Raw genomic sequence first — 21,176 nt, forward strand, 5'->3', positions numbered from 1 at the left:
CTCACACACATTCCTGCTGTTGAAGTCGCAGCTGAGGTAATTATAACCACTAAGTCACTATGCAGCTCAGGTCAGCAATAACCAAATGTGCGTTACCCTCTGGCAGTTGGGGTTTTAATCATCCCTTGCATGACTTCCATTGTAAGAGAGTGCTGAGCAGGACCTCATTCCTTGCCTTCCTCCTGCTCTTTATGTTCCGGGCAATGACCTTGTCCTTGAATTCAGCCATTGGTGCAGGTTGTCCTGGTGCTTAGAAGTGACAAAACCACCTTATTTCCCATGCAGGCGTGAGCAGTGTGATGGATAAAGTGATCACTGCCAGCACCATGCCATTTCTTTTGTTTTAAAGGAGTGTGCTTGAGGGATGAACTGAGTGCCTGCTATGGGTTTAGTTTTCTCTGATCTTGGTTTTTATGGAAATGGTAACACTGTTGAAACAAAAAATATTCCAAGATTCCAAGTTGGCTGTGGAATTTCTGTCTTCAGAGATGCTCAGACTTGCCTGGATGGGTCCTGGCACAGTCTCAGTTCACTAGACCTGCTTTGGGCACGGGGCCATCTCCAAAGAGTCTTTCTGAAGCATGGGGTTGTGTGGCAACAGCAGCTCCTTTTTGGGAGGTGAAAAATAGTATCAACAAACAAAATATACTTTAAAAATGTCCCTTTTTATTATTATTTTTATCTTATGTACAAAACATTACACAATAATTGTTTGCTTGGGTTTGGAACTTTCTGCTCCTGTGGCTGAATAGAAGAATAAGGTATCCACTTCATCTCTTCTAGCACTGGGGAACAGCTGAGTTGATCCTTAGGAGGAAACGTCCTGTTGTGAAATGCTGAAAGTAGGTGGATTTGCCTTTGTGTTTGTATGAGTTTGGCATTCAAGATAGCCCTATGCAATCTTAACACTTCTAGTGTGTGTCTATGCACTGATGTATGGCGTGAGACCACCTGTTTTTGTTTGAGCTCCTCCTGGCTTGGTGTGGTTTAGACTGTTTCAGCAGTCATATTTGGCTTGCTGAATCACAATCAATGATATTCCATCTTTCCAAAGCTCTGGCACATGAACTTCCTCCTTTCTAGATCTGTTGGGTTTTGGGTGAGTTTGTTGTTTGCTGCAGTTGTTAGGGAAAGGTCTTAACCTGCTGGAGCCAGTGTGGAGAATTTACAGGCAGTTTATGCTTAAAACAAGAAATCCTAATAAATACTTCATCCAGGCCCCCAGGCAATGTGTCCTGATTGTAAAAGCAAAAAGGTTGTGAAGGTTTAACTTCAGTTCTGACTCTGTCAGTAACTCCCATGGCCCTTGTCCGTTTTTAACTTGTTCACATCTTAGTGGATCACTTTTACAAGTAAGACAAAGAGATCCTATTTCCAAAAGGATTTTTCCATTTCAGCTCCTGAAGGGTAGGTTCTTGTGTGCCCACTTGCCTTCTGAAAAGACTGAAGTTTCTAATTGAGTTAAGAGGCTTCTGAAGCTTTTACCTCAAGTCAGATGTACATGCACAAAGGCTTTTGTTCAGCAGAAGATCAGGAGGCCTTTGCACCTTGTTGCCAGTGCTGCTGTCCTTACTGCAGCAGTAGGTTCCTCAAATACAGTGGTCATCTGCATCTCCCCTGTAGAACCCCCAACATTTCTTATGCCAGTGAATCGCTGGAATTTAACTGAGAGCAAGGGCAGGAGGAAGGTCTGTGTTAACATCCCCCAGCCAAATAGAATGGATTGTTGTAGGGTTTTCTTACTGTACCTGTTTCTTTTTGAGGAAGAATGTTGGTATTTGAAGTGAGAACAGGTTGTTTCATGCTTATTCAAGACCACAAGTACTAGAAATGCAGCACTGGGACCTTTAGAGATTGAGATGGACACACTTGCCTCTGGATGTAACTAAGTTGAGCATCTGGTGGCATACATGGCCCAAAGGGACTTCTTTCTTTTTGAAGAGCTCTTTTACACATTAACTAAAGGAATGTAAGGAAAGTTCTCATTAGTATTTTTCACACTTGATACCAATGTAAGAAAATCGCATTCTTTTCCTAGTTGTTTAATACTTTTCTCCTACAGTAGCATCTCTTCTTATGTATTGATCCTGCCAATGTGGCTTTCTCAGTTTCTAATGCAGGGCAGTACATTGTTTCATTACTTTTCTATTACATTTGATAACATGCTTCTTGATGCATACATGCAGTCTTTTCTAAGGAAAACTTCAAGTAAAAGGTAATTGCACTGATTATTTTGTTTTTAAACTCCCTTTTTACTGTAAGACTTCTTTTTTGCATCTGCTGTAGCTGTTTGACATACTGTAAATAATGCTATGTATAGCAAATACTGAAATGCTGTGGATACCATTCCTTGTTGTTCTTGCTTCTTGGAATGCTGCCATATTTTCCAGTATTGAGATATGAGCTTTGGGTTTTAAATGTTGTTATACTTTCTGTTTGCATCATAGAATGAATCCAAGGGCACAGTTGCTATATTACAGTGGAAGTATTTAGGGTTCATCTGAGTTTATAAAGTATTTCTTCTTTCTTTATGCACATTTCTCCCACACTGTAAAGATACAAGGACAGGTTTTAAGCCATCAATGTGCTTGTTATCTGTGCAATGTTTAAATGCCAATCTTTGATATCACTGTTAGATAACTTATAGCATTAATGTAATGTCCATACTATCAACTGTAGCTGTCACACGTGTTCCGTGCTTCTTCCAGCATCTGATTCTTGTGTCATATGAAGAACTGGTCTGTGTGGCAAAATCAGTGGAATATTAGGGATTTGGGATCCAAGTTGCAATGTCTTGCTCTCTGTCCCTCCATGGGTGTGATACTGTTGAGTGCAGTGGATGTTTCAGTGCTCTGAACTAAGAAATAGTGTTGTGTCTCTGATTGCCCGCATGAGAAAGCCATTGATCTCCTCTCCATCAGTAGTTGCCTTTTGCTTCTGTAACCCTTGGAAACAGGAGAGACCCAAACTCCAGCCCCATTGTTTAGCATTAGGATGCAGAACAGCAAGTTTTGCCTTCTGTTTCTGAGGGTTAATGACTGGAAAGATGCATTCAACTGAGATGGTTTTAATCTCAAGGTTGGGGAGAGGAGTGTTATGTGTGCTCGGTGTGGCACCTAATCAGTTTTATCTCATTTAGTGTGTTTTAGTTGCTTTTTCTGTGTTGTTTCTTTGCCTGAAGTGTTAATATGAATGTAATGGCTTGGCCAAATCACTACAAAAGGTGGTTTTGTGATACTCTCTAGTATCAAGCAGATGCAGTTAAAGGCTACCTCCTGTATTCTTCCACAGATAAATTCATTTTTAAAGTGAACCTACTGCTAAGCAGCCAAAATATTCCCAAACCAACTATTTGTACTGTTCTGTTTCTTGCTAGTGAATTAGCAGTGCCGTACTGTGATCTTGGATGGCTGCTCGTTGCTCCTTCCGTCTTCCTAAGGTGTAGATGTGGCTTGTTGGGTGTTGAGAAGGTATCAGAAGTGGTAAATCAGACATGTGGCACGGTCGCTTTTGGTCAGGGTTACTCGATAGCAACAGCTCCCTCTTTGACCTCTCCCCTCACCCGCTGAGTTTCTGTTGTTTCTAAATGAGAAATGCTTTTGTATTGTAGCTATTGGCCCAAAAATGTCACGTTTCCACTGAAGATGACATGAAGGTGCTTGAAATCTATTTTGAATCTGAGGCAAAAATTATGTACTGAAATATTTTTGTAAGGTATTATTTAGCTAAGTTGACACAAGACTGTAACAGTGAAAATACTGCATCATTCCCTGCTCAGGCCATGATAACCTTTAAAATGGGGAAACCAAACCAAACCACCAAAAAAACCCACCCCAAACTCGAGTATGTTCATGTGGTGACTATTGAGTGTCAGTTATATGCAAAGCCTTGGCTGTAACTCAACCTCAAAATAAAGGTGCTTTACCTGACCTGAAATGAAACTGTACAAAACTGTGTTAACACATCACATTCTGTTTACAGTGAATCCAGACAAGCTTCCTCATGTCACAATTAACCACTCTGCTGACAGAAATACTACCTGTTGAAGCACAACGCACTGGTGTAGTCTAATAGCAGTGTTAGAGTTTATTCTTATTTCTTATTTAAAAGTAACTGGGCTTTATGCTCCAGACATTGGCATCTCAGAAGTGAGTTTGCTGGGTTTATATGCTACCTGCAGTTGCATCATCTTCATCCTTGGGTGTAGACACTAACGAAGCTTCTTGATGGCAGGGAGGATTGATGTTCTGACTTTCTGCAGGCCAGTTCCTATTGAGCAGTGGTGAGGGACTGAATAAATCAGCTCAGTAATAGCTGAATGGGGTAAAATCCTGGAAGTTTTGTTCAGTTCTCAGTTATAATTTAACAAAGCTCCTCCCAAAAGCACGAATACAGGGGTTTGCTGTAGGGTAAGTGGATGCTTTTCAGACAGTATGTCACTACATCTTGTATCACAGATCCATAGACACTATTGATGTTGCTGTGGCCTGGAAGGGGTTTCATGGTACAGGTGTGCTATATCACTTCCCTATGAGCATATTCCGGGGAAACAGAGTGATGTGTTGTGCTTTCTAGACCAGGTCTGCCAATCCAAAGCAGTATCGGGAAGGGATGAGCCCTGTGCCAGGGGCTTGTCATGCCTTTTTAGAAGAGAAATGCCATCTGTGCTATGCCAGCTACCCCATCCCTTGTGGAAATGAGGTAAGGAGGTGAGGGGAACCGTTTTATTGCAGAGCCGCTGATGAAGCATTTGTGAAGGTGACAGTTACATTACACCCTCTTGGTTTTCCTTATGGCTTCCCTGTGAGGGGGCCCCTGAGTGCAGGCACAGCTGAGGGACAGCCCCTTGCAGATGGGAAGCAGGCAGTCCCCTGGAGTTGCTTTTGATTTCAGCCGGCTGTATTGAAGGGCTTTGGACTTGGGTGGCACAAGGACAGGGGTGTTTGCTGGATTTGGAGGTGTGAGAGGATGGCACAAGCCAGTCTTGGGAGCTTTGCACGTGGCAGCACTAAGGAAGTGGATCCACAGCACAAGGTGAAGGCTGGCTACTCCCTTCCTCCCATCTAAATATCCTCAGAAGAGGAATTGCTTTGAATTTGTCCATGCACTGCGTCAACAGATGCATTTTAAAACTACCTGTGGCTACTCCTCAACCACCAGCCTACCTATGTTCTTTTGAAAAGCCTGCTATTTGCATTGCAAGTCTGTTTTAAAGGGCACATTCATTTTTATGTGGCTCTGATGAGTGCACAGATTTTAGCCTCTTGTTTTTTTTTAATCCCAACCTTTTGGATGTGCTGTTTTACCAGGTTGCTTTAGTTTTGTTACTCCCCACCCCCTTTCTTTAAGCACAACTGAAATACGTGCTGGAAATCATCAGCAGGGATTACAGATATTGACTAACCTGGAAGCAAGCCTTGGAATTGTCCCTGAAATACAAAGTTTTCTGGCCATTTTATGGTTTTCTGAGTGTGCTTGACAAGCATGAATTGTGCAGAGGTCAGCAAGCAGGCTTGGGAGTTACTAATCCCTTGGCTTGTGCTCTTTTATTTGCTTTGTTAGGTTAGATTTCCTGTCAGAAAACAAAAATACCTTTAATGTTGACTCTGTTTTGTATTTCTCAGCTTTTCTTGTCGTACAATCCATGAAGAGAGGAGGCTTCACTCATGCCACTTTATGTAAAATTGCACATCATTGCTTGCCACATACCTAACTCGCAGCAGATCTGGTCTGTGCTTTCTGGGCACCCCAGAATCTCTGCTGCTTGCCTGTGTGCTGTGGGTAGGATCAAACCTGTTGTGTATCAACAGAACATACAAGTTTGTTTCTAGATTTCACCAAAGTTAATTCTCTATCAGCTGTGAGATGTTCAGATCCCACGGTTTCTGTGCTATAAAAACATAAGGTATACTGCCATGAATTCTGTTGTTCCTGATACGTTTTCTCATAGAACTTCACAAGGCTGAGCCCTTAAATTGCTCATCTCATTTCCAGGCAACAACTTTGTAATTGTATTTTAAATAACATATCTATTTGCCTGACCTCTTGGTTCTAAACTTGAATCTTTAACTGACGCTCAGTTGTCCGTCAGTGCTGAGTCCCATGAATGTCTCCCACCGAAAGATTGTTGCATTTTTCCACTTATTACCTCGTTTTGAGCAGTAGAAATAATTTGGGGAGGGATGGGGTTAGATATTATGTGCTTTCTTTCCTAAATGAAGTTTACTTAAGGAATAATTCCCAGTAGACTGCTTGGGAAAGCAAGGCATTTGTTCGCGGAGGGGAAGGAAAGAAAAGGAAAAGAAAAACCCAAGAAACAACAAATATTAAGTGTTAGTATTACATATTTTGGAAAATCCAGTTATGAATTAGGTGCAGTCTGGCAAAGTTCTGTGCTATCCTGAAGAGGGTTACCACTTGTTTTCTGTAACGTGTTGACAAAGCTGAGCAGATTTTATATATGGATGGATGGATGTGAGTATCCACATGTGTGGTGATCACACGTGTTGGTGAAAGGAGAGCAGGGCTGTTTATAGACTGTTGAGAAAAGCGTCAAAGATGGTATCTTGCTGGAAAGATAATAAGCACAATTTCCCTGGTTTTTGCATTACAAAAATCCCTCAGTTCAGGGCAGTTCAGCAGTAAAGATCCAGGCCCAGATTTCTGTGCAGCAAAGTGGTTAACTTGATCTCGGGAGGGCAAGATGGAACCCAGAATGTATTGATTAAATCTGTATTTCTGTTCTTTAGTTTTGGTACATTGCAGGTTTCACTGACATCTGTGAAGGTTTTCATCTTCTGTTTAGTAGTTGTCAAAATGTTTTTTAAATTATTTTTTATAAAATAACTGAAAAAGAACCAAAAATCCATTCAGAAATTTAATATTGTAAATGTTTTCCCTTGGATCCAAATGTTAAAGTTTGCTATTTTTTTGAAAGAAGAGTATAAATAAATGCAATGTTAAAGGCCTCATTTCAAGTGGTACTAAATGTATGTTGAGTAGTTTGTGTGTTGCATCTGTAGTCAGATGTCTTGCGCTTGCAGCATAGAGATGATAATAGTTCTGTCTGGCCAAGAGTAGCACTTGTAATACAAGAAGCAGCCAGAGAAATACCCTCAGTTGACTTTGAAATGCATCAGCAGCATTGTAGAATTTACCACGTAGGTTGTAAGCGTCGCTTTATGTTACTCAGCTGAGGCTTCACGTAGGTGTGTGTAGTTTAAATACCCGCTGTGTATCTTGCTAGTGTAGTTGAACATTTGCATGATGCTGTGTGGCGATGCCACTTTAAATTAAGCCTTAACAAAGTGAGAAATCTGTCAGATCTTTTTTTCCTCAGAGTATGCAAAAATACTGTTTAACAGAGCAGGATGTTCCTATAAAGCTCAACCAGTAGAAATCTCACCTGAGGAAGAAAGGGAAACTTGTCGATCTGTATATACTGTGACTGACCTCTTGAGGCACTGGCTGTCACCGTTGCTCTGCAGAAACCAGGCTCGCGGGCATCTCTCCGCAGCCTTCCAAAACCAGGCTTGCTCAAACCTCAGCTTCTTTCTTGGTGGTTGTTGTTGAACGTATTCTCCTCCCTCCCCTGCTAGGAAATCTCTGCTTGAAGGAGGATTGTGATTTAACACTTAAACATACAGCACGGAAAAGCTGTTTCTTGAGTTTTGTGCTTGCTTTCAGATAGTGCCATCATTTCCACTTCTTAATGACTGACATAGAATCCTTCAAACATTTGAAATAGAGGCAAAGAAAGCGTTGGGGACCCAGCTTCCTTTATTTTTTTTGTCTGATTTGGATCTACCTCATTGAAACAGTTGGGTGCTATTGACTCAAATTGTTGAGGAGATTGGCAAAAGCGACCAAACTGCGTGTGCTGACCGACCTCTCCAGAGGCGGCATGTGCGAACCAAAACCTCTGCGTTCATTGTTCAGAGACAACAATATTGTGTTTGAGTTTGATTCTTTGTGCCTTTCTGTTTTGTTGTTCTTTTCTTTTCCCGGTGCATAACAATCCAAAGTCATCATCTTAATGAGAAACAGTAACTGAATTCTAACCACAAAGTTTAGGAAAAGAATAAAAGCCACAAAATGCTCTTTTAGCAAGGTTTAAAGTATTTATGTCTCAAGAAGTCATGAAATGTAGTGTCACGGCAGACCTAAGCAATGAGAAGTACCCAATAAATAAGTTTTGGAAGCATGTAATCCCAACCCTGGCTATATACATCTCTGTGCATATATGCATATACACATAGAGAGCACAGTTTGTTGTGTCGGTGTGTGTGTGCATGTATATGTAAAATAGATACATGTGTGAGGGTGAGGGTATAAAACGTCATTTACTTTTCCACAGTTTTGTATGTAACAGTTTACAACTATGTGTAAGTTTTTCTACTATGTGAAACCTTTTTTACTTCAAAAAAAAAAAAAGAGTTCTTTTTTGGAAAATTTTCAGTTGTGATAAACTATCATTTTTTGAAGCTTAAAAAGAGATAAAAAAAATATTACTTTTTACCAGTACCTAATGCAGAGGGGGGATTCTCTTCTGTAAAATCGTATTTAGTTTAATTCGTAAAGAAAAGTCTATCTATGGAACTATAAAAGTGCTGACATTCCATCGTGGCAGGACTTCAAAGCTGTTTCCTACAGGCTTTTTGCTGCAGAGAAGACATGAACAAAAGGAAGATGCCTCTGTTCAATGTGTTTTGTAAAACTGCTCCATCAGGTCTGTACTGAAGCTATATTTTCTAAAGCCTAATCATCCTTTTAATATGCTGCAAATAAATGATCAGCATGGTTGCACTTTCTCAAGAATAATGTACGCCCTGCAATTGGCTCATGGATAAGGACTTTAGTTTTTTAACAAAACCAATAGTACTTTGGGCAGAAGGTAATATTTATATAGGTACCTCAAGAAAAAATAAAAAGAGCCTGAAAATGCTGCATTTTGTTCCTTTAACATTTTTCATGTAGCAGTTGTTCGCTTTGATTTTATTTTATTAGGTGACTAGCTACCTGTTTTGCTTTGGGGGACCCTGATAGCATTTTAGACCGTGGTTTTCTGTTAATCTCGTAGAATGTAGTATCCTTCCTTGGTTTCATGCAGTAGTTTGGGATGGGATTTGCCCTGGTTTATGTACACAAGGGGAGGAGGACCATGAGGAAATACGCTTTATGTAGACATCAGGAAAAGGATACTATATTCCTAAAACAGACAATACATGTTCCTACTTCTTAATTATTAGTTTTGGGTTTGCTCGTACTGCTTTCTTGATTCTTTTCTCAAATACGAGTGTGGAGAGGGGCAGCTTGGAACGGAGGAAACCCAAACTGACCAAACTCACCCTTCTTGGTCCATGTTTTGGGGGCGATGGCGAAGCAGCAGGACATGGGCTTGGCCACGCTGTGTGCCAAATGCTGTTTAATAAGAGTTGTGCCCCATCTCTGAGCAGGACCCATTCTGCTCTCTGGCTGCTTGCTGGTGTGGGTGCGTTGCCTACTTCATTTCTGAGTCAGTAAAAACCTACAAATGTGCAGAGATGGGGAGTTTCTTTGTTGAGAACTGTTGAAGGAAGCTTCAAAGGCTGTGAAATTGAGCATTTATTGTCATGTTTTTAAGCTTAGGTGGGTCCTTTTCCAAGTTTGTTTTACAGCTTGCAAGGTAAAATAGTTTGCACTACTTTTGCAATAAACTCATGAAAAACCTAACAGTTTCTGTTTTGGTTTCTTACTGTATATATACAACTAATACTAAAGATTTAGCATAGTGTTTTTCACCTCAAAACATAAGACTTGTAACAAGCTCAGAATGCTGTAATTCCTGACAAAATAATGATGTGAATGATATTTTATAAAGTTATTTTGTATGGTGTCAATTTTGTTTTGCCTCATAGTATGTCAATAAAATTCCTCATCTTTACAAGTTGTTGTTTGATGTCTTTAATTTGGCCATTTTCTGCAGTTACTTGTGGACTGGGAGACTTTGTGAGCACGCAGTGGGATGTATCCATGGCCTAAGAAATTTTCCATAGTGAGTAGAGGATCATAGAATTGCAGAATCACATAGGTTAGAAAAGACCTTTAAGATTGAGAGCAACCATTAACCTGTTACTGCCAAGTCCACCACTAAACCATGTCCCTAAGCACCACATCTACATGTCTTTTAAGTATCTCTGGGGATGGTGACTCCACCACTGCCCTGGGCAGCCTGTTCCAATGCTTGACAACCCTTCTGGGGAAGGAATTGTTCCTAATATCCAATTTAAACCTCCCATGGCACAACTTGAGGCCATTTCCTTTCATTGGTTGTTACTGGGGAGAAGAGACTGACCCCACTTCACTACATCCTCCTCTCAGGCAGTTGTAGGGAGCAATAAGGTCCCCCCTGAGCCTCCTCTTCTCCAGCCTAAACCCCCCCAGGTCCCTCAGCCGTTCCCCATCACACTTGTGCTCCAGGCCCTGCACCAGCTCTGTTGCCCTTCTCTGGACCTGCTTCAGCACCTCCATGTCTGTAGAAGAGCAGGAGGAGGACATCTCATGAATGGGAAGCTGCTGAATGCCGCTAAATGGAGAAACCAAGGACATGGGTAAGAAGTCCCTCTGTACTATCCAAATAGCAGTTACATTGCAGCATTGGTGCTGTTTCTTTCTTGCTGCCAGAGGCCAGAATCAAATCTAAAATCATTGATTGCTTGGTAGCTCAGAAACTTGTTAAAGAGTCCTAGTGTTTGCTGGTCTGGAGGCTTCTTGTGACAAGAGAGAGCCAAAAAGTTCTTCTAGTCCCACTGCCAGCCCTTGCATTATACTTCTTGGATGTATTTCAGGTGGTTCCATGGCCACTCCAGACTTCAGAGGCAGTATGTGCTGCTTTTAACTGTCTTATAAGTTATAAATCTCCAGTGACTTACGGAAGGTCAGCCTTTTGGAAATACTTGCTTGCAGTCTTACCTTTTGTTGCTTTCTGAGCGATTAAATACACAGAAGTAGCCACTTGGTGTTTACTGTAAGACATCAAGGGGAAGGGGATATCAAAAAGAACTTCAGGTATGCTGAGGAGCTCCTGTTGGGAGCCCAGCCCTGCTAGCACAGATTAGTTTTACTCAGTAACATGAAATAATGTCACAGCAGTCTTCCATTTCAGACAGAGCTTTAACTTTCCCCTTGTTTTTGAAATGCTGCTTTGGATTGGACGAGGGTTTGCTCTGTGTCAAGCTCTAGGGGAAAACAAATACCACTTACTGGGTTTGATGGCAATGAGCCTTGGCGGATGCAAGGCCTTGGAGATGGCTGTGGCAAACGCTGGCAGCTCTGAAGTCCCCATTGAGGATTCTGGCTGAATGAATACAGAAGGGAGTTCAAGATGTTGTGGTCTCACTAATTAACAGAATATGTTCATCATCCCACAGGAAACTTCGAAAGGGAGTGAAATATGGTGATCTGTACTTAGTAACACTGTTCCTTTGTCATGGTTTGCAAGCTTAAGAAGTTTCATCTCCTTTGAACAGCTTTGGCTGGGGGGAAGATCTCACCAGTTAGCACTGTAGGGGAATATACAGCAATATGTATATAATGATAGAGTCATCCTGGAAAGTGTCTCCTGGTCTGTGTTCCTCTGTCTAAAGTCCCTGAACACCTTAAACAGGCCAGGATACCCCAAGGAAACACCAGCAGCAGCTTCCCACCTCGCAGCTGGCCCCCGTGCAGTGCAGGAATGTTCAGCAACTGCAAGCTCTGAACACTCGTAAAAGAAAAAGCCATGTTCCTCATAAGCAAAGCTGGCGCCTTCCCATTATAACCCTGCTCAGAACGTCTGCCATCTTGTTGAGATTTAGCTGTTTATTGCAATGTTTCCCTTACGAGATATGGACAGAGACCTGACTGCAGTACCTGAAAGGTTGTCGTGGGCATCATGGATTTTCCTGTTCCTCCTTTGGGTGTAGGAAGATCTGCCCAGGCCATGGTGGCTGAAGCACTCATAGTTTTGACCCATGAACAGTAAGCTCCTCATCGGAAAAGCTGGCAGGAGGTAAAGTCCTTCAGAGTCAGCAGGGGCAGCTGTGGCCAAGCAGAGGTATCAGAGGCTTTGTGCCATCTGCTTGGGCCCTTCAACAGCAACGGAGGACTTGGTGGTGGGGTGGAAGAAACCCCTGAGCTGTAATGGTAGAAGTCAGAGCCAAGCCCTTTTCTTACCTTCCCTGTTGTTTCAGCTCCAGTTAGACATAGGCTGTGTGATTTCTTTGTTCCAGTGCTCCTCAGTCGCTTTTGTACCAGTCTGAGGAAGTCCATGTTAAATGATGGTGGTCTGTAGCTGGAGCTTTGTAATAGATGGTGAATGTGTCTTTTGATTTACCGCAAGGGATAAAGGTGTGCTGTGAGGGCACTGGGATGTGTCACTTGAAATCCTGCCTTTTGTGTCCCACTGCTCTGGTTTGTGTATTTGCACATCTGATCTCACCTGAAATGTATTTCCTTCAGCGCGTAACCCAGTGTTAACGGGCTGGTTTGGTATTTCTCCTCTTGAAGGACTGATGGGGCCAGAAGCCCCTACAGCTGCTCACTCCTCCTCCTGACCAGGACAGAGGGAGAAACCAGGATGAGAAGGCTCAAGGGCTGAGGTAAAGATGGGGAGATCACGTACCAGGGACTGCCACAGGTAAATCAGACCTCGCCTTCCCCTCGCCCCTTCCTTCCCAGCCCGACCCCTCTCCCCGAGGCGCAGGGGTGCGGATGGGGTCGCGCTCAGCCCAGCACACCCCCTCTCGCCCGCAGCTCCCTCCTCACCCCTGCTCCAGCGCGGGCCCTTCCCCGCCCGCACCCTTCAGGGCCCCCCCCGCTCCCGCCGGGGCTCTGCAGGGCCGCAGCTCCTGCAGGAAATCCCCCCCTGCGGCGGCGTGGGGCCCTCCCCGGGCTGCAGGGGGGTCTCTGCTCCCGCGGGGTCTCTGCAGGGCTGAGGGGATCCCTGCTCCGGGCCTGCAGCACCTCCTGCTTCCTCCTCCTCCTCCCTCCCTCGGGGTCCCGCTGCTGCTGCTCCCTCCTTGGCTTCCTCCTCCTCTGCCTGCGCTGCCTTTGGCCCTGCCTGGAACCTGTTTTCCCCCTTGCCCCCCGCTTGGCTGAGGGGTTCAGCTGGGTCCAGCACGGTGCAGCCCCGGCTTCACCTCACGGAGGGGAGCAGCCCCGTGGCCGGTGGCTGGGCACGGACACCCCGCACACCGGTGTCCCTGCGTCCGTGTTGCTGTACATAAACTATAGCGTGGCAGGAAGGGGAAGCTGTGAGGAAATAAAGCACAATGGGGTGTGTGTGGAGGGAAACCAGGGTAGGCACTGCGTGAACAGGGGTAACCGAGGTGCCACAAGGAGAACCACTTGTGGAGTGATTCATGTTCCTGGTTTTCAGCGTGTGTCCCTCCTTAGGGCGTGCGGCTCCTCCACCCAACCACCTCCAGCTGATTGTTCCTCCTCACACTTTCCCCTCCTCATCACATCTTTGGTCTCATACTGGAAGATAACCAGTTGTGCAGAGCAGGGGCCTCGGAACTCATTGTGCTTGCTCCTTCTCCCAGGCACACACCATGGCGTTTTGCAGCCTGGCCACAAGGAGAAGGTGACTGCCAGGGCCAGTGTGAGGACATGGTGCGTGCCAGGTCTCTTCCCAAGCAGTTTGGCTCTGCTCAGGCTGTGGAGCCACTGCTTGAGCTATGGGTCTGAGAAGGAAAGGACACATTTCCCTCTGCTGTGACCAACCTGGGATGCAGGACAGCGAGGCACGGCTGACTGCTGGTGTGTGCTACCTGTGACCAGGTACCAGCTGCCAACAGAGCCCAGGTATGTGATGATATGGTCAGGCAGTGGCCTTTTGCCACAGCAGCAGAATTTCCTCCTTCAGTTGACCCTCAGAGGTCTGGCCATGATCTGTTCTGTCCCAAGAAAGCATTTTGTCTGCAGTCCCAGTGCTCCCAGTTGTGTCATGGTGTCACACTGTGTCCTGGACACGTCAGCTGAGCATGCAGAGACATGCTCCTGCCCAGGCTCGTGAGTATGCAGTGACTGAGGAATGTGTTGGGGATTTTGGTTTTCTCCTTTTTTGGGGGGTGTCTAAAAGCAGAGTACTGGTGTTACCTACCACGTATCATAGATTCATAGAATGGTTTGTGTTGGAAAGGGCCTTAAGATCATCCAGTTCCAACCCCCCTGCCATGGGCAGGGACACCTCACACTAAGCCATGTCACCCAAGGACCTGTCCAGCCTGGCCTTGAACACCGCCAGGGATGGAGCATTCACAACTTCCTTGGGCAACCTATTCCAGTCCCTCACCACCCTAACAGGAAAGAATTTCCTAATATCCAATCTAAACTTCCCCTGTTTAAGCTTTAACCCATTACCTCTTGTCTTGTCACTACAGTCCCTAATGAAGAGTCCCCCTTCTCCCCCCACCCCAGCATCCCTATAGCCCCCCTTCAGATACTGGAAGGCTGCTCTGAGGTCTCCACGCAGCCTTCTCCAGGCTGAACAGCCCCAACTTTCTCAGCCTGTCAGTGGTAACCATCTGCAGAGCTACCAGGCATGATCAGCCCCTGCAGATGATGAAGGGTGGGCGATACTTGGGGCTGGCAGCTATTTTAGCACCTTTCACTGAGTCACCAATATCATTCTTCATAAGCTATACCTGACATCAAGATTGGCTTTAAATAACTCACCACATTTCAGAGGACGCTGCATAATGGACAATTGGATCAGCTGCTCAGACAGATTGAAAACAGAAAATACTGACTCTGAAACTAATCAGAACTGGAATTTCCGTAAATGCACCAGGGAACTTACCAGCCCTAAGGCCTTTACCTCAAAATACCTGTGCCCAGCATAAAGACTGCTTTGCCAGGGCTGTTTGAGGTTGCTGCAGTCTTCGATTGTGACCAGCTAAGATAACTGTGGGGCAGGTAGTGTTTGGCCTTCGTCATTAGTACCAGTGAGCTGAACAACACTGATGCCAGCTCTGTGATCAGGCTGGTCCTCTGTGACTCTTCAACACAACTGGGGTGCCAGCCAGTGGTTTATGCCCCCATGTTTTTATTTATCTGATTTATCCCTACCCTATTTAAACTTCAGAATCGTGATAGAAGTTTGTGCTGGGGTACAAGTAGCTTTTCTTTTTCCCCAGAAAAGCTGGCAAGCACTGGACCCATAAAATGTTTGGTGATGCCACACAATTTACATACCCTACTGCAGACAACCCCGTCCCTCCTGACAGGCAGCATTCAGCCCTCAGTTTTCCCACAGATTTCCATGCATTTTTAATAATATTATTAAAAAAGAAAACCTGAAACCCAGGCAAACCAACCCTTTCAATAGTTCAGCTCTGCATGCCCACTTGGGAATTGCGTTGGGGAGAAAGGATCCCTTAGCACTCACTGCAGCTCTCCTGACACAATACCATTTCAATTTATGGTAACTCTGGGAATATTTTTTATAGTACAACATACTTTTGTTCTTTTCAAGTAATAAGAGCACTTGTGTGGCTCAGTAGCTTTACTCCTCTGCTAGTGTCTGATCTTACCTGCCTAAAGCCTATTTCTTGCTTTTTTAGAACAAACTTGGGGTGTGATGGATTATGGAGTTGCCAATTCCTTCTGTGTCGTGTTTTAGGAGCAGTTGAGTGTATTTGTGTCTTCTGCCTAAGAAAAGTGTTACTATTTAGAACAGTTGTGGTCAATGGCTCAATGTCCAGCTGCAGACCAGTAACGAGTGGTGTCCCTCAGGGATCGGTGTTGGGACCAGTCTTGTTCAACATCTTCGTTGCTGACATGGACAGTGGGATTGAGTGCGCCCTCAGCAAGTTTGCCGATGACACCGAGCTGTGTGGTTCGGTTGATAGGCTGGAGGGAAGGAATGCCATCCAGAGGGACCTCGACACACTTGTGAGGTGGGCTGATGCCAACCTCATGAAGTTTAACCCTGACAAGTGCAAGGTCCTACATCTGGGTCGGAGCAATCCCAGGCACAGCTACAGGTTGGGCAGAGAAGAGATTCAGAGCAGCCCTGCGGAGAAGGACTTGGGGGTGTTGGTCAATGAGAAAATGAACATGAGCCGGCTTCAGTGTGCGCTTGCAGCCCAGAAAGCCAACCGTATCCTGGGCTGCATCAAAAGGAGCGTGACCAGCAGGTCCAGGGAGGTGATCCTGCCCCTTTACTCTGCTCTTGTGAGACCTCACCTGGAGTATTGTGTGCAGTTCTGGTGTCCTCAACGTAAAAAGGACATGGAACTGTTGGAACAAGTCCAGAGGAGGCCACGAGGATGATCAGGGGACTGGAGCACCTCCTGTATGAAGACAGGCTGAGGAAGTTGGGGCTGTTCAGCCTGGAGAAGAGAAGGCTGCATGGAGACCTCATAGCAGCCTTCCAGTATCTGAAGGGGGCCTATAGGGATGCTGGGGAGGGACTCTTCATTAGGCACTGTAGTGATAGGACAAGGGGTAATGGGTTAAAACTTAAACAGGGGAAGTTTAGATTGGATATAAGGAGGAAATTCTTTCCTGTTAGGGTGGTGAGGCACTGGAATGGGTTGCCCAGGGAAATTATGAATGCTCCATCCCTGGCAGTGTTCAAGCCCAGGTTGGGCGAGGCCTTGGGTGACATGGTTTAGTGTGAGGTGTCCCTGCCCATGGCAGGGGGGTTGGAACTTGATGATCTTAAGGTCCTTTCCAACCCTAACTATTCTATGATTCTATGATTTAGGCCAGATTGGATGGGACTTTGAACAGCCTGCTCTAGCGGAAGGTATCCCTGCCCATGGCAAGGGGTTGGAACTGGATGATCCTTAAGGTCCCTTCCAACCCAAACCATTCTGTGATTTCCTTGACTGGAAGGACAAAGTAAGTCTTTACCAAACCATCCAAATTAGGGTTTTGCTTGTGACATCTCCCTTCATAACTGATTTAGGGCATTTTGCTGCCCAGCTTTCTGGAGTGAGAGGTTTTGTTCCTTAGGTATGTTCCCATGCTTACTTGAGGCATTCTTCACAGACAGGGAGAGGCTCTGGTCACTTCTCTCATTCTGATGACAACACTGTGCAAGCGTTAGTTGTGTGCCAGCAGAGGCTGAGTGGATCTAGTTAGTATTGCTGACAGGGCCTACTCAAAGCAGTACAAACCCTTCTGTCCCTGCTTCCTTCCTGGAAGGATGAATAGTGAGAGTGCTGGGCTTGTACACTGACCATGTTGTGACTGAAGCTGGACAGAACTGTGAAAAATCTCTGCATCAACTCTCACTTTTCATACAAAACATTTATTTTTAATAAGTTGCATATAAAGGTCTACACAGGACGGTTACCATTTCTCTAGTAAAAAAAACCCAACAAAACAAACCTAAATGATAAATCCAACTCTGTCATTCAATAGGGAAAAGGGTTGCTCATCCTCACCAATCCACATCTAACAGACTTCAGTGTGCATTTTGGTAAGAACACTTGAGACAAATTCAAGAAGTAAAGTTCACTGAAGTTTCTACATGTACAGTTAAAGGTTCTAGATGTACATATTTACATCATTATCTAACACACACATGTACTGTATACCACCACAGCTGCAGAAACACATTAGGTCTTGGAACACATCTCATCCTCTACTCAGTTCCTGTGCTGACATGGCTATTTGGGCTGCATTACAGAAGGAGCAGTTTTTACAGAAGACTCTTTTAATTGGTTTGGTCTATAGTAATGCCCCAGCACAGTCTCAGAAAAGTGAGAGTTCGATTGGTTATTTGCTCCCTGAGGAGGAGAAAGCTGAGGATAGTAAATACTGTATAAAACACTTCCCCTTACCTCATCGTCCGCTCTAAGGACGGGTAAGGAACCTGTTCTAGTCAGAGGGTGAAAGAGCTTTTGGACTGAAAGCTGCCCTTTGGAAATTTTACATTTGGATAATGATTGTCTGAAGAAGTAATTTTAAATGACCTGAGCAAGTTCTGCTGTCAGATTAGACAAGGCCAATGCAAGGTCCTGCACCTGGGTCACAGCACAAACAGCAAGCACAAACACAGGCTGGGCAGAGCCTGGATTGAGAGCAGAAGGACTTGGGGGTGTTGGTTAATGAAAAGCTCAACATGAGCTGGCAGTGTGCGCTTGAGCCCAGAAACCACCTGTGTGTTGGGCTGCATCAAAAGGAACGTGAACAACAGGTTGAGGGAGGGGACTCTGCCCCTCTGCAGCACTCTGGCGAGACCCCTCCTGCAGTCCTGATCCAGTTCTAGGGCAACAGCACAAGAGGGATGTGGAGCTGCTGGAGTGAGCCCAGAGGAAGCCATGGAGATGCTGCAAGGGCTGGAGCAGCTCTGCTCTGGAGCCAGGCTGAGAGAGCTGGCCTGGGTCAGCCTGGAGGAGGCCCTGGGGAGACCTTAGAGCACCTTCCAGTGCCTAAAGTAGCCACAAGGAACCTGGAGAGGGGCTTTGGACAAGGGCATGTGGTGACAAGACAAGGGGGAATGGCTTTAAACTGACAGAGGGGAGACTGACATTAGGTATTAGGAAAATATTCTTCACTGTGAGGGTGCTGAGGTGCTGGCATAGGTTGCCTAGAGAAGCTGTGGCTGCCCCATCCCTGGCACTGTTCAAGGCCATGCTGGACAGGGCCTGGAGCAACCTGCTTTAGTGGAAGGTGTCCCTGCCTATGGCAGGTGAGTTGGAACTGGATGATCTTCAAGATCCCTTCCAACCCAATCCATTCTATGGCTTTTATGATCTACATTAGCTCTTCTTACCCCACCGTGTTTCTGAAGAAAGAATTCCATTCTTCAACAAGTGTAAAGTTCAATTTCTCAACTTCTTAAAGCAAAAGCAGATGGCTCAGTGTATAAATATATCCAGCATCTGGATTCTCAGTCACAAAAATAACATCTTTTACAAAACAGAAAATGGATCAACTATGAAGCAATTCTCCACGGACTTAAGATCCAACATCTTCAACAGCTTCATCTTCATCCTCTTCCTCCTCATCCTCTTCATCCTCTTCACCCACATCTCCATCTTGCTTCTCTTTTTCAAGCATTTTTAAATATTTGCTAGCTAGGATCTTCTTTGGCAGGATATCTGGAAGGTAGAATTGTTTCTTTTATAGTCAGTTTGAATACTTATATCGCCTCATTAATACTCTTGCATCCTTACTACCAAAGAAATGAAGTCAAAACTAGGCTTTGTTAAACCCATTATTATTTAAGTGAATAACTACGAGTTAGTCTGACCTATACAGCTGTAAGAATAAGAGGGAATCACCCACTTGCAGTACAAGTAACCAAGAGGACGAAACATATTTTACGACGGATTACTGACAACTGTCTTTGCTATCTGCTCATGCATGTTATTTATTTCATGTAAAACAGAGTGCTCAGCTACTCAACTGCTTTAGATTCAACAAGCCAGCTACCCCATTTCTGTCCTGCAGAAGCAGTTTTCTGTGTTAAGGTAAAATACTTGTTCAGGGCAATAACAACAGACCTGAGAACAAAGCAGGACTGTGTGCTCTGGAAGTACGTCCATGGGGAACCCAGAGAAAGACTGGGCTAGAACTATCTTATTCTCCACCTATATCCTTGAGGTCTCAAGTATTACAACAAAAATCCAGTATCAGTAAAAAGTGTGTACACACACATTTGGGTACACACACACACACTTATATATATATATAAAGAAAGAGGAACCATACGATGACTCAGTTTGAAAAACAAGATTTACAGATTTAAATGTGGGATTTTGGGGCCACATAATTTCTCACATAAAGATGTGCTGTGATCTTGTTTTGTAGGCTGAAAGCTTTCAGATGGAGGTGCTATAATTCAAGAAATGCTCAAGGCAATATGCTACGATCTCCTTAGCCTTGCGTAATTTTGAAGCGCCAGGAAAATTCCCATTCACAAAGAGATTTAAATCAGGTATCAGGAAGAAATTCTTCCCTGTGCGAGTGGTGAGATACTGCCCAGAGAAGCTGTGGCTGCCCCATCCCTGGCAGTGTTCAAGGCTAGGTTGGACACAGGGGCTTGGAGCAACCTGCTCTAGTGGAAGGTGTCCCTGCCCGTGGAAGGTGTCCCTGCCCATGGCAGGGGGTGGGAGCTGGATGAGCCTTAAGGTCCCTTCAACCCAAACCATTCTGTGGTTCTATGAAATGTGTTCAGCGATGTAGTTTTTGGGTTCCAGTTCAGTGGTACAAAGATTAATGACCAGTAGGAGAATAATGCAAAACCAGCAAGATTTCATTTTGAGTATTACATACTGGCTTTACCATCATGCTGTAGATACCTGCAAGGAACTGAAAGGTCTCGCACTCTTCTGCAGTATGAGACAGGTCACTGTAAGTTAAAGCATTCTTCTCCTTGCCTTTGCCATGTTTGTAGGAGTATGCAGCCAAATACTGAACAAAAAGCTCCTAGAAAATTAAAACAAAAGCAAATTGTCAAACTAGGAATGCACATATATAGTTGGCAGCAGTTTTCCTCAATCCTTATTTAAAAGCACAAGCACCATATTTAACTGTACATATACTGGACGCTGTGCAGACTCATTTCAGAGAAGCTTAAGGTGAGGTTATGGTTGCACCTCTTTGGAGCACAGACAGTAGGCTTGGCTTCTCAGACACAAGCTCAAACAAACACCTTCCACAGTGCTGCAAATGCCACTCGGGATCAGAGAGCAGCAGCATCATTTCCACACGGGCTAATTTATATTGATCGCCAGCGGTGGAAATAAGAACGTCCCGATCGCTCCAGACTCGGAGCTCAGCTGGATGGCGAAAGCCGCTTTCGCACGGCGGGAGCCCGAAGCGTGATGCTCCATGGCCGAGTGACAGACACAGGCAGGAGGGAAGAGGCGCTCCTTGGGGACGAGGCGGGCGCTGACACAGCGCGGCCGCACCGCCCGGAGGCAGCGGCACCTCAGGGAGGCACAGGCCCAGCACGGCGGGGAAGGAGCAGGGTCGGAGCAGAAAGAAGGGAAGAGGGAACCGGTACCGTGGCTTTGGCGGTGAGGAACAGCGCGTCCTGGTTGATGCTGGACACCTCCGGCGAGCTCTTCATGATCACACGGATACGCGACAGGGGCAGCGACACCAGCCGGTTCTCGCCGCCGCTCAACCTCGCCGCCATCTTTCCCCCCCGACCGGCTCCTTCCCCCCGCCGCCCGGCGAGCGCAGTGCGG

The 21,176-nt window shown here is 45.1% G+C and overlaps 1 protein-coding gene across 1 annotated transcript; it reads right to left on the reverse strand.

Moving 5' to 3' along the window:
• Positions 1-18,794: 18,794 nt before the first annotated feature.
• On the reverse strand, positions 18,795-21,176 carry CHRAC1 (chromatin accessibility complex subunit 1). The gene is made up of 3 exons (XM_057429762.1): positions 20,990-21,176; positions 20,283-20,409; positions 18,795-19,079 (listed from the first exon to the last, which is right to left on the reverse strand). Exons 1-3 carry the CDS (start codon positions 21,122-21,124, stop codon positions 18,937-18,939), a joined length of 405 nt encoding a protein of 134 aa, XP_057285745.1. The 5' UTR covers positions 21,125-21,176; the 3' UTR covers positions 18,795-18,936.

This window comes from Pezoporus wallicus, unplaced genomic scaffold (assembly GCF_028554395.1).
Source record: "Pezoporus wallicus isolate ANWC-B61680 ecotype Strahan unplaced genomic scaffold, APGP_CSIRO_Pwel_v1 contig_7545, whole genome shotgun sequence".
In the NCBI taxonomy this organism is placed as follows: Eukaryota; Metazoa; Chordata; class Aves; order Psittaciformes; family Psittacidae; genus Pezoporus; species Pezoporus wallicus.

Excerpts from the sequence above, each read along its gene's own strand:
- CHRAC1 (XM_057429762.1), bottom strand. The coding sequence starts at position 21,124 with ATGGCGGCGAGGTTGAGCGGCGGCGAGAACCGGCTGGTGTCGCTGCCC. Across the intron at positions 20,410-20,989 it reads TCCTCACCGCCAAAGCCACG|GAGCTTTTTGTTCAGTATTT; the intron begins GTACCGGTTCCC and ends TTAATTTTCTAG. Across the intron at positions 19,080-20,282 it reads GACCTTTCAGTTCCTTGCAG|ATATCCTGCCAAAGAAGATC; the intron begins GTATCTACAGCA and ends TCTACCTTCCAG.